At 56.5% G+C, this 10,339-nt stretch overlaps 4 protein-coding genes across 4 annotated transcripts; 1 reads left to right on the forward strand and 3 right to left on the reverse strand.

The window, feature by feature from the left end:
* Window positions 1-319: 319 nt before the first annotated feature.
* On the forward strand, window positions 320-2,791 carry TRAVEDRAFT_75192 (MAD-domain-containing protein; the record flags this gene model as incomplete). Its single annotated transcript, XM_008046313.1, has 7 exons — window positions 320-434; window positions 486-730; window positions 789-1,327; window positions 1,376-1,664; window positions 1,716-1,953; window positions 2,003-2,382; window positions 2,435-2,791. The coding sequence occupies 7 exons, from the start codon at window positions 320-322 to the stop codon at window positions 2,747-2,749; spliced, it is 2,121 nt and encodes a 706-aa protein (XP_008044504.1). The 3' UTR covers window positions 2,750-2,791.
* A 1,217-nt stretch (window positions 2,792-4,008) lies between these two features.
* On the reverse strand, window positions 4,009-5,418 carry TRAVEDRAFT_85346 (uncharacterized protein; the record flags this gene model as incomplete). Its single annotated transcript, XM_008046314.1, has 4 exons — window positions 4,009-4,134; window positions 4,186-4,385; window positions 4,440-4,560; window positions 4,621-5,418. Coding segments are annotated over 4 exons (1,245 nt in total), but the record flags the coding sequence as incomplete, so codon positions are not given.
* A 1,306-nt stretch (window positions 5,419-6,724) lies between these two features.
* TRAVEDRAFT_135009 (uncharacterized protein) lies at window positions 6,725-6,975 on the reverse strand (the record flags this gene model as incomplete). The annotated part of the gene is made up of 2 exons (XM_008046315.1): window positions 6,725-6,814; window positions 6,883-6,975. 2 exons carry the CDS (start codon window positions 6,973-6,975, stop codon window positions 6,725-6,727), a joined length of 183 nt encoding a protein of 60 aa, XP_008044506.1.
* A 993-nt stretch (window positions 6,976-7,968) lies between these two features.
* Window positions 7,969-9,659, reverse strand: TRAVEDRAFT_135462 (nuclease Le1; the record flags this gene model as incomplete). Its single annotated transcript, XM_008046316.1, has 13 exons — window positions 7,969-8,052; window positions 8,114-8,185; window positions 8,245-8,457; window positions 8,523-8,623; window positions 8,715-8,784; window positions 8,834-8,869; window positions 8,922-8,926; window positions 8,982-9,065; window positions 9,122-9,187; window positions 9,244-9,313; window positions 9,366-9,446; window positions 9,503-9,518; window positions 9,571-9,659. The coding sequence occupies 13 exons, from the start codon at window positions 9,657-9,659 to the stop codon at window positions 7,969-7,971; spliced, it is 987 nt and encodes a 328-aa protein (XP_008044507.1).
* Window positions 9,660-10,339: the final 680 nt, after the last annotated feature.

A 10,339-nucleotide genomic window follows, 5' to 3' on the forward strand; every position in this document is an offset into this window, starting at 1 on the left:
CATAAAGCGCATTGCATGTGTACGTTGTGGCTCTAGGCACTCGCAGCGCCCCCCGGAGCCTGTAGCCAGTGTCAGATTTGCCGTGTGATCTCGTTTTTCCTCGCTGCCTCTGCGAAAGAGGAATATCCTCGTCGTCTTCAAGTTCCGTGAGATCAGAGCCAGAGTCAACGGGATCACCAGCCATGGCCGCAGACTTCGACTAGAACGATGATGGTGAGTGAGAGGAAAGAGGCGCGGCTTGCTGAGACGCGAGACGCCGGCGACGCGCTCCGCAAGGCTCGCGCACACGGCGCCAAAACGTTCCTTGTTCTCCGCCACAATGAGCAGCCGCGACAAGTTCACGACTCCAGTGGCTTCGACAAGCAGGCTGCTGTCGTCGACTCTGCGCAGCAGTGCAATCAAACGCGACTCCCTCGCGGCGGAGCTTGAGCGAGGTGAGTGGCAGCCGTGTTCCACGCGGTCGGTGACCCTCATCACGTTGGTAGATCCACAGCTTTCGACCGCCAAGCGACAGCAGCGCACGCAGGCCTTTTCAACTCACATGTCCCAAGCGTCGCTGGAGAGGCAGCTCGCGACAGCAAAGGCGGCGAAACTCGAGCTCGAGTCAAAGGTCCGCGAGAAAGAACTTGTCATCGAGCGGCTCGAAGGAGACCGGAGGTGGCTTGCGGAACGCGAGAAGGAGGAGAGGGAAGAGAAAGAACGCGAGCGAGAGGAACATCAGGAGTACAAGGTGCGCAACACAGCCCTGCCCTTATTCTATGCGCTGCTCATACAATGTGCATGTGTAGCGGAAAGCAGATGGAGAGCTCAAGACGCTGCGTGCCTCACTGCAGACGCTTCGGGAGCAACATGTCGATCTCGAGGAGGAGCATTCATCGCTCGCGCGGACCACGTCCCAGACCATCAACACGCAGAAGTCGCGTATATCTATGCTAAGCGGCCAGGTCTCGTTGCTCGAGTACGAAGTCGCAGAGTTTCGGCGGCTCGCCGAGGACCGCGCACGCGCATTTGAGGAGCTTCAGGCCCAGTTCGACGACTTGGGCGCGTCTCAAAGCAGCTTTGTCCAGAACGGCGCTCAAGACGAGGACTGGACAGTCCTTCGCGAGGAACTGCATCGGCAAGCCAAGTACATGCGCCAACTCGAGACCGCAAACACGAAGATGACAATTGAGCTGAACGGCCTGCGCGAGAAGCAGACGAGCGTCGAAGTCTTGAAGGAGCAGAAGCGCGAGCTCGAGCGCAAGGTTCGCGGCGCAGAGGAGATGCGCGATAGGGTGGTGAAGCTCGAGGCCGAGCTTGACGCCGCGAGGAAGGAGAGGGAAGAATGGTGAGTCCCCACCACTCAACGCGCTTTGTAACGCTAACGCGTGCGTAGGGCTTCATCCGAACCCGCCACTCCGTCAAAGACACCTGTGTCTGTTACGCAGAGCTTGTCCACCCTTCGCCTCACCCACGCACGTCTGCTTGAGGAGCACGGATCAAACGTCGCACTGCTACATCATCGCGAACAAGTGCTGGAGGCGTCTCAGACTCGCGAGGCCGAGGCACAGGACACCATCAAGGACCTGCGCTCAGAGGTACGCACTCTGAAGGACACCGTGACGCGGAGCAACCACAAGGTTTCGCTAGCCGAGCGCGAGATCAGTTTCTTGCAAGCGATGGTGGTAAGTTCGCGGCGACTGCGTTTTGGTACGTGTGCACTGAGTGTTCTACAGGCCAGTTTCAATGCCGAGGAAGCCGCTCATGGCGACGTGAAATCGGAAGACGAGCGGGCGCAACCTCTCCAAGAGCTTCAGGCGTTGGTCAAGGACTACAAGGCGACCGTCGCAGAACTAGAGAAGCAACTGAAAGACGCGCGCTCTACCCCTGTCGTAGTTGAGGACAAGGAGGCCAAGCAAGAGCTTCTAGCGGAGATCGAGCGAGAACGCGCCGCTAAGGTCGAGCTCGAGAAGCGTACGTCTGCAGCCCCAACCCCCTCTCGCGCGCTAAACGTTGTGCACAGAGCTCAAGGACGTCGAAGAAGAGACCGAGAAACACTTGGAGAAGATCGACGAGCTCGAGCAAACCCTGTTTGAACTGCGCGGCGAGATTGGCGCGGGCCGCCACCTGCCTCCCGGCACGCGTGTGCTCTGTCTGAAGGACAACCCCGCGCAGCAGTGGGAGGACCTCAGCAAGGCCGCGATGGATCGCCTGAAGAGCGAGAACGAGGCGTTACTGAAACGGCTGAAAGATCTCGAGGACAGTGGCGCAAGGAGCACCGGCGAGAACGCGACCAAAGAGGACCTCGTACCGCGCGCGAGCTACGTAGTCGTCGCGGAGGAGAAGACGAAGCTCGAGCACGAGCTCAAGCAGAAGGAGAAGTCTCTGCTCCGCCTGAAGGAGGTACGTCCTGGTCTCTACGAACATGTGTGCCGCATCGTGACAGCCCCCGCAGGTGTACCACTCGAAGAGCTCCGAGTTCCGCGCGGCGATTGAGTCGATCATCGGTTTGAAGCTCGTGTTCTACCCGAACGGCCAGGTGCGCGTCACGTCGCTGTACGACTTGACGTCCGTGTTCGTCTTCCAGCCCAACCGCGACGGCATGAAGATGCAGCTGGTCGCGCAGGGCGAGGGCGGCCCCGAGGAGTTGCCGCAGCTGAAGCACTACTGGGTCGAGCAGGAGCAGTGCATTCCCGGGTTCCTCGCGAGCATCACGCTCGACTGCTACGAGAAGAAGAAGATGGAGAAGGAGCGCAGACAGCTTATCTAGAAGTCTGAAACCATGTTCTCGTGGCTCGTAAGGGCATTGTATCTATATGAGACGTATTCGCAGTTATGTTGCGTTGTGATCTTCGATCTTGGACAGAGTAAATGATGAGCGAGCCCTCCGGCGCAATTGTCCTTCGAGTCGATATCGGTTATGGTCCTCGAGACGACCTAGACTTCTTGAGCTGTTTACAATTCCGCACTCCATTAGTGAGCATTGAAGGAGAGGGTCTTGCGATCACAACAGACTTCACTGGGCAGGAAACGTTGACGGATAGAACGGAAACGTGAGATAGATCTATGGATACAGATGATACAAGGCCGATACTATTCTAGAGGACGCTGGTAGGGGATGACCGTTCTTATAAGTAGCAAGATACAGGCAAGGTATATGTCAGTCGACGGCGGGAACGAGGAACTTGGATGAGGAGAGCGAAAAACAGCACAATGAACAGCAGTTGAACGAGGAAGTGGTAGTACGTCGGTGTGAGGGAACGACGACTAATACCAATCGGTCGCAGAGGGCTTGAGGTCGGGTCTGTCACGGCGAGGGGTCCTGGGATTCGCGCCGGGCGGGATATAAACGAACGGAAAGTTTATAGTGGCCGGGAGAACGATATTCTGCGCGTCTTTCGGGCCAGGTACCCCGATCCGCGATCGCTTTCGGGGGGCGTTGACAGCCGCCGCGAAACGAGCGGGGCCGACCGGACGCTTAGGCTCGAATGTGAGGGGCACATTGTCGCCTATGGCGTGGTCTGCTGTCCACTTGGACTTCCCCGCCCGGAAAAGGAGATCTAACATGTCGGCGTGATTGGACACCTTCAGCGCATCATCCTCCTCCTTCTGGGTTGGCTTCGGCACATCCTTAGCTACTCCGCCTATGCGCAGCGGCTCAACAGGAGCCCCGTTGTCACGCTCCCCGAAGTCGTCGAAGGCACCAGATTGGGGAGAGGACGGTGGCGAAAGGGTTTGGGCTGGCTTGGCTGGCGGTGAGGGGGGCGCGGGGGGGGCGAGGGGGCTGGGGGGCGGGGTAAGGCTATTCTGGTAGGCCTGCACTTTGTAGTGGGCCTTGAACCATTTCAGAGCCTCGGAAAAGAAACCGTCCAGCGGGGATTCGAACAGCAAGATGTCTTTGGACCCGATCAGCCGTATCTCTCCGTGGTCTTGCATTGTATCGGACTTTTTTGACCCGCAAACATAGCGGTCATCACGGATGCTGTGCGTATCGAAGAAATCCTCGATGAAGACGCCCACATCGGGGCAGTTCGACTTCAGATGGCGGACCGCGTTATAGAGGAGCACATGAAAGAATGACTCCAGCTCGTCCGAGGTCTCGATGACTTTGGCGTGGTCCTCAAGCGCGGCAACGGACATGTATTGCCAAGTTCCCTGAGAATGACCATCAAAACATGCGACAATGGGACGGGTTTGAAAACATACCGTCCGCTCTGGCTGCCTCGCGCGCGAGCGGGAAGGATCATCACAGACCGGCTTGGAAAGCTCCCAATCAGCGAGCAGCCCCTTCCACTTCACGGCCATGTTGCCGTTCGGGAGGTGAGCTGCTTTCGGGAAGATGAGGATGTTGCCCCCACTGACGTCGCGATGGACGATCTTGGCTTTCGTCGTTGCCTCGTCGTGGGCTAGCAGTCCAGTGAGCAAAACGTGAGAGACAAGACAACTTGAAGTACACTCACCGGTGACGCAGTCGTAGATGATCGAAACCAGTTGTTTTCCAGTCCGGAACGCCGTTAAGTCCATAGCAACCTCCTGCACCACGAGGCGATAGTGCCGGTACCGTCGTAGAGGGCACTCTTCCTCCGAGGTGTCTTCCACCTCGGATATGCTGCGCTTTCGGGGCTTGGGCGTTGTCGGAACTTCGGGATCCTTCCCCGTGGGCCAGTAGTCTGGCGTCTTTGTGGACTGCTCAAGGATGTCACCGTGGCAGACAAGTGTTGGGACATTGCGTACTTCCGCCTTGTTCAAGTTCTCCAGCACGGAACCTTCCTGGTCCACGAGGTCGTAGTGCGCCCGCCACGCGTCCTTGAGCCACACGAAGCGACGACTTTGACAATCCAGTGCGACATAGCCGCGGGTGCCCCTACCCGCCATCCCCGATGCATGGAAGATTGGCTTGCCCACAAGGTATTGCCGGATCTCCTTGCCGTCTGGGACGTCGAGGCGATAACGAGGCCAGGACCATGTCTCATGCAACGAGTTTCGGAACGCGTCACGGACGTACCGAAACACCTGGTCACCCCCGGGGAGCGCGTCGATGAGGCGTTCCTCGTGCTCCCAGTCTTCTTCTTGTGGGAAAGCAACCTGTTCCATCAATGCGTAATCTCTGTCGCCCTGGCGAATGCGAACAGCGCTCGGATCCATCCCAAGTTGTTCGTCGACCAGCTGGGCCATGTGCCACAGCATCTCGCACAGGAGATCGGGTCGCTCGACATAGTCGACCGCCCTCGTGACAATCGTACCAGACCGGTCCCAACGAATGAAACGGAAGTGTCGTCCCATGATGAGGAGTTGGTAGAGGGCGGTGCGATGTTGGTAACGGAAAACCAGCTCGGCGTAGCTAATGAGTTGTCCGCGTACCCTCTTGCGTGTGATGGCGTCTGCCTCGACCTTGTCGTCGGCCCTGTCGTCGAATGGGTCGTTCGCAGTTTTGTTGTCTTTGAACTCCAGTGAAACGACTTGTTCGGCCCAGTTTGGCCTGTTGTCGCCAGGAACGCGACCGTCACGGAAGAATGAGGCATCAATCCTCTCTTTGGAGTATCCGTCTGCATCTGGCTTGTCCTTCGACCCTGTTATCTTGAAGCCGGGTGCGAGATTTGATTCGTTGACTGCAGCAATCTGTTGAAGAAGTTGTGGCGATGATGTGTGGCTACGCAGCGGATACACTCACGAATTTTTCGGCGATCGCGTCCTCCTTCATATTGGCTGCATCCTCCACGCCCTTGAATACGTTGCGGTCCCATTGAGGAGGCCCTGGCTCATCGTGATCGAAGACCCATGTGCGGCGAAGGAATTTGCAGAGGAACTCCTCTGGCTCCATCCTGATCGCCTTGTGTGCCATATCTTCCACTGCGGCGGCGCGATACTGAGAAAGACGTACACGAGCTCCTGCGAGCGATCCTGGGCCGCGTTGGGAGTCGTGTTGCACCTTGAAAGCGGTGGCTAAGACTGGAGTGGATCTGGGTTGAGGAACGATCATGTCAGAATAGACGGTGGGGTGTGAGTAGAAGAGAAGACGAACGATAGGAGGCTTGGTTAGCGGGGTTTTATATGAGGTCGAGTGTGGCCCAACAACAGTGGGCGGGACGATGGGGAGGGAGTAGGATGAAAAAGCAATCCTGGCCTGCAATGCTTTTCAGATCAATGGGCAACGCGTCACTGGACTATCTGAGTCACTCACAAAAGCGGCTTACAATGGGACGCGTCGAGGGTAGGAACTCCGAACAAAGAGTGCGGATGGTGGTGGCTAAGGTTGAAGACGAGAGTTGCCCGATTGGGCGAAGGAACGCATGGCGGCGTTTGCCGAAGCTGCGCAGACGCCCATGCTCAAGCCAAGATCCCACTTCATCCAGGATGGCGGCGTCTCTCGCATCTGCCACTACTGCGCCGAGCCTGGCTGGGACAATAACATAGATTCGACACCGCTTACTAACAGAACATTAGGGAAGCCCAGTAGAACTTCACCACAACAGGTCGCTCGGGCTCGCACTCGACCGACTTGAAAGTGCTCCTACAAATTCCGGACACCGCGACAAAAGCGTAAGGCCACAGGTGTCTCTATTATTACACAGCACCAAGGTCCGAAATTGACAAGCATAACTTCACCACATGATCCCAACGACACGACCAGCACGACCAGCGCGTTTCTAGCACCACTCGCGACCGCCGCTTCTGCGACAGAGCGTGGGCGGCTGAGCAGGGAGCCCATCTGGGGCTGACCCGGATAGAACTACACCGCCATCGCCTAAAAAAAATCCGCTGTGAGCACCCTCTTACCATGCAAAGGCATTGGTACACTCACAATCATGGCATAGAAGGTGATCGAAGTCACGCCCTAGATAAATAGATCGCAACCGCGATGTGAGCTCTAAGCGCGAACCGCGTTGAACCGGCTGTGCGCACCTCTGCAAAGTTCGTCTTCCCATTTGAAGTCACATAGTTGACTAGGAAACACGATCCAAGGAGCACGCAACCTCGAATTAGCCGTATACCCATTAGCCCTGCACAACACCGGCAGAATAACGCGGCCCCCGGGAACGTACCGTGAAGCAGATGGAAAGGCTTTCCAGTCCGCCACGCAACAAGCAGCGGCATCCACCCTAACGTGGACTGAATGCTGAGGTCGATTGGCCACCCGTGGGCGAGCAGCGACGTTGGGCACGCCTTCTTGGCGGAGGCGTCGTTGTTGTGCTCCAGCAAGAGGACGATGAAGCACTGGCGCCACCCTGCGACGGCCGCTTCGGGGGAGAAGGACACCAGCAAGTCGTGCAACCTCAAAAAATTCCGCCTAGCCTCCAATTAGCCCACCAGTAAGCATCAGCATAGACCTGATGCACAGCACGGGTAAGCATCGGAAGACACGTAAACTCGGCTCCCTTGAACTGTCACTGATAACACGAGCAGAAAATATACAAATGTAACTTACATGGGGAATGTACTTCAGCCGCCTGTGCACGAGCAGCGACACAGACTCGGAAGCACCATCCTGCGACGGTCATGTCGCCGGGGCACTCTGGCAGCAGGAGGATTGACCTGACTGAACTACGTGCACACGCTGCGCATGAGCGTGCCGGGGGCCGCGACAATGATTGCGAGGAAAGAACACATATAAGATCGATAGCAATGCTCTGTACCAGCATCAGCCGTACTCCATCCGTGGGGTCCATGAGCATGCATACTATTTCTAGCCACGGAACAATCCGGATACCAGTAGCAATCGGGTTTCGAAGGAGGTCGCGCACAACGTAAGACCCGAGCCAGTAGCTCGCGCCTTGGACAAAGAACAGGTCCCTGGTAATTATCAAATTATGTTCGCAATACATGCATTTCCCGCCCGAAGGTCGACCGCAGTCTCTAGCGTATCCTCATTGAAGCGCTATTTACATATCCTAATCATCGGACCCTCAACCCCACCATACGAGAGATGATACAACAAAAAGTTTCTGACCGCCGACGAATTTCTAACAAACCTAGAGTGGAGGCCCAAGCTCAAGGCAGGTTCGTAGCGCCATCGAAGATGACGTTCAGCCAAGCCGCGAGGCGGTAACCTTGCTTGGCGATCTGGAGGTCGATCTGCGAAATAAGACGTACGCTCGTTATCACAACCCCAGCGCTCAACGAGGATGGGGCTTACAACCGGGACCGCCTTCGTGAAGTAGCTGGTCGTGCACAAATCCTGGCCCGTCGTATATGTGAACACGGTCGACTGCAATCAAATTCCCGTCAGCCAAACGCCACGCAAAAGGTAGGACGATAACAACGCACGCAGCAGTACGAGTTGGACTCTTTCGCCCAAACAAGTGGGCACGCGAGCGGCGTGACGCTCGCTTCCGAGACATCCTCCGCGCGCGCGAACATACGATGCAGATCCTCCTCGACGTCGCGCGGAGCGTCGGAAAGGAAGAAGCGCTTCGAAGCAGGCTTCGTGACGGATGTGCAGCTCAGCCAGTCGGATGTGAGCGACTTGAACGTGCCCTTCTGCGGGAAGCACGCGCCACGGCGTGTCAGCGGATGAGCGATGCGTTGGAGGGGAGAGAGAGGACCTTGATCTTGGTGACGAGGTCCGCAGCGTAGGTCGTGACCGTGCCACCGTGGTTGTCGTCGATGTTCTTGCTCACCATGCCGGTGTCTGGGTTACATTTAGCTCAGGCATGTAGTAGCGGGCAACGGAGACGCATACCCCATGCCTAGTAGACGGCGTTAGATGTGATCAGTATATGCGGTGGGAAGTGGACGTACAGCGTGTAGGTTGGTGGTCTTCCCGGAGCACTTGGCTGAAATATCATTACCGCCGACTTCATATGCCTACAAACTCGTCATTGTCTGTCTGTCGGGCAATTGAAGGGATGCATACCTCGACATGAAGAGGTTGTCCGATGTCTCCGAGGAACTGAGCAAGATAGTGAGAACGCGGAAACGCGGTAACTCATGGATGTACTAACATGGTCTATCAAACGACGATTCAGTGCTCATTCACCAAAAGAAAGACGATCGAGACGTACCAAGGAACTTGAGCGCCTCCTGCCTTTGGGTTGCGCTGAGGGAGGTCTGCGCTACGCGGGTGGTGTAGTTTGCAATTGCAGTCACTGGTCAAGTACAGTCTCAGCACACGGGCGGCACGGATAAAAAAACTTGTACACACGAATGCAACCTCCGGAGCCGCAGTCGCGCGTCTCCTGGACGGAGCACGATCCGGACAGAGGAGAGTCTGTCAAAGTAGAGGGGTGAGTATATGCCCGAGGATGATCAGTGATTCCGAATGACCTTCAGCGTCGACAAAGTGGAACGGTGCCGACCATCTGTATGCGGCCAGAGACCTGACGCTATCTGCCCACTAGAGACACGATAGCTTTAGCATTGACCATAAGCAAGTGGCACACACATACCGATGCAGCCGCGCCGAGCGACTGGTTGTACGTGGTGCCGAGAGAGGACTTGACGAAGGCCAAAGCCTTCGGCGCGAGGAACTACCACGACGTTAGCTATAGCGCTGACGGGATCGCACCAGGCGGGGATCGCTCACCTCTTGGGCGACGTAGCTGCAAGGCATTTCAGCAGGGGCCACACAGTGAGAATAAGAAAGGGACTTACCCAACGGTTTGATGGCCGAGTGTGCCCCACGCAGCCACACTCTGAGTACAGGCGGCAGCGGCGTACGCAGCAATGAGGAAGGACCGCATTGTGTAGGATGAGCTTCAAAGTGTTCGGTGTAGGAGTTCGCAAGGGGTCGGTCGAGCAGCAGTGGGGTCGGCGGGTGCGGGGAATTTAAGCGAACCGCCGGTTATCTCAGGAAGCGAGCATGTCTGCAAGTGCCATATGGCACCGACGCCGAGATGGCATATGGTCCTTGCAACGTAAGCTTCTTGGATGCAGTGCGCCATGTCGTTCGGAGAACACTAGCGCGTGCACGCGTGGATCGCGGGGCACGTTCGATAAGCTGGTGCTGTGTACCTTTTTCAGCATCCTGTACATGTGGACGTCGTGGAAATCTGGCATATAAGTAATCTGAGATTGCATCCGCGCATATAAATACTCTTGGCATGTTGCAACGTGCATGGGACGTACAAAAAATGAGTCGAGGTACCTGGTGCAAGTGAACGTTGTTCTGTCCATAGCTATTTCGTATGCCTCTTAACTGGCAATTGGCCCCGAACTTAGGATGGGCGCTGTTGGCGTTGGTCATCTCAGCGCCGAGAACGTCTCTTTCTGTGTCGTGGATCCTTCCTCGGCAGTATATCGATATGGCGCGTTTTGAATAGCACATTAGAGTCAATGCAACGTCTAGTATTATCAGTGGCTTTCGCTTCGTTGAGCATGTCATGCGAAGATCTGCGCGACATCATGTTGAAAAATCAAGGCT

This window comes from Trametes versicolor (assembly GCF_000271585.1).
Source record: "Trametes versicolor FP-101664 SS1 unplaced genomic scaffold TRAVEscaffold_13, whole genome shotgun sequence".
Lineage (NCBI taxonomy): Eukaryota > Fungi > Basidiomycota > Agaricomycetes > Polyporales > Polyporaceae > Trametes > Trametes versicolor.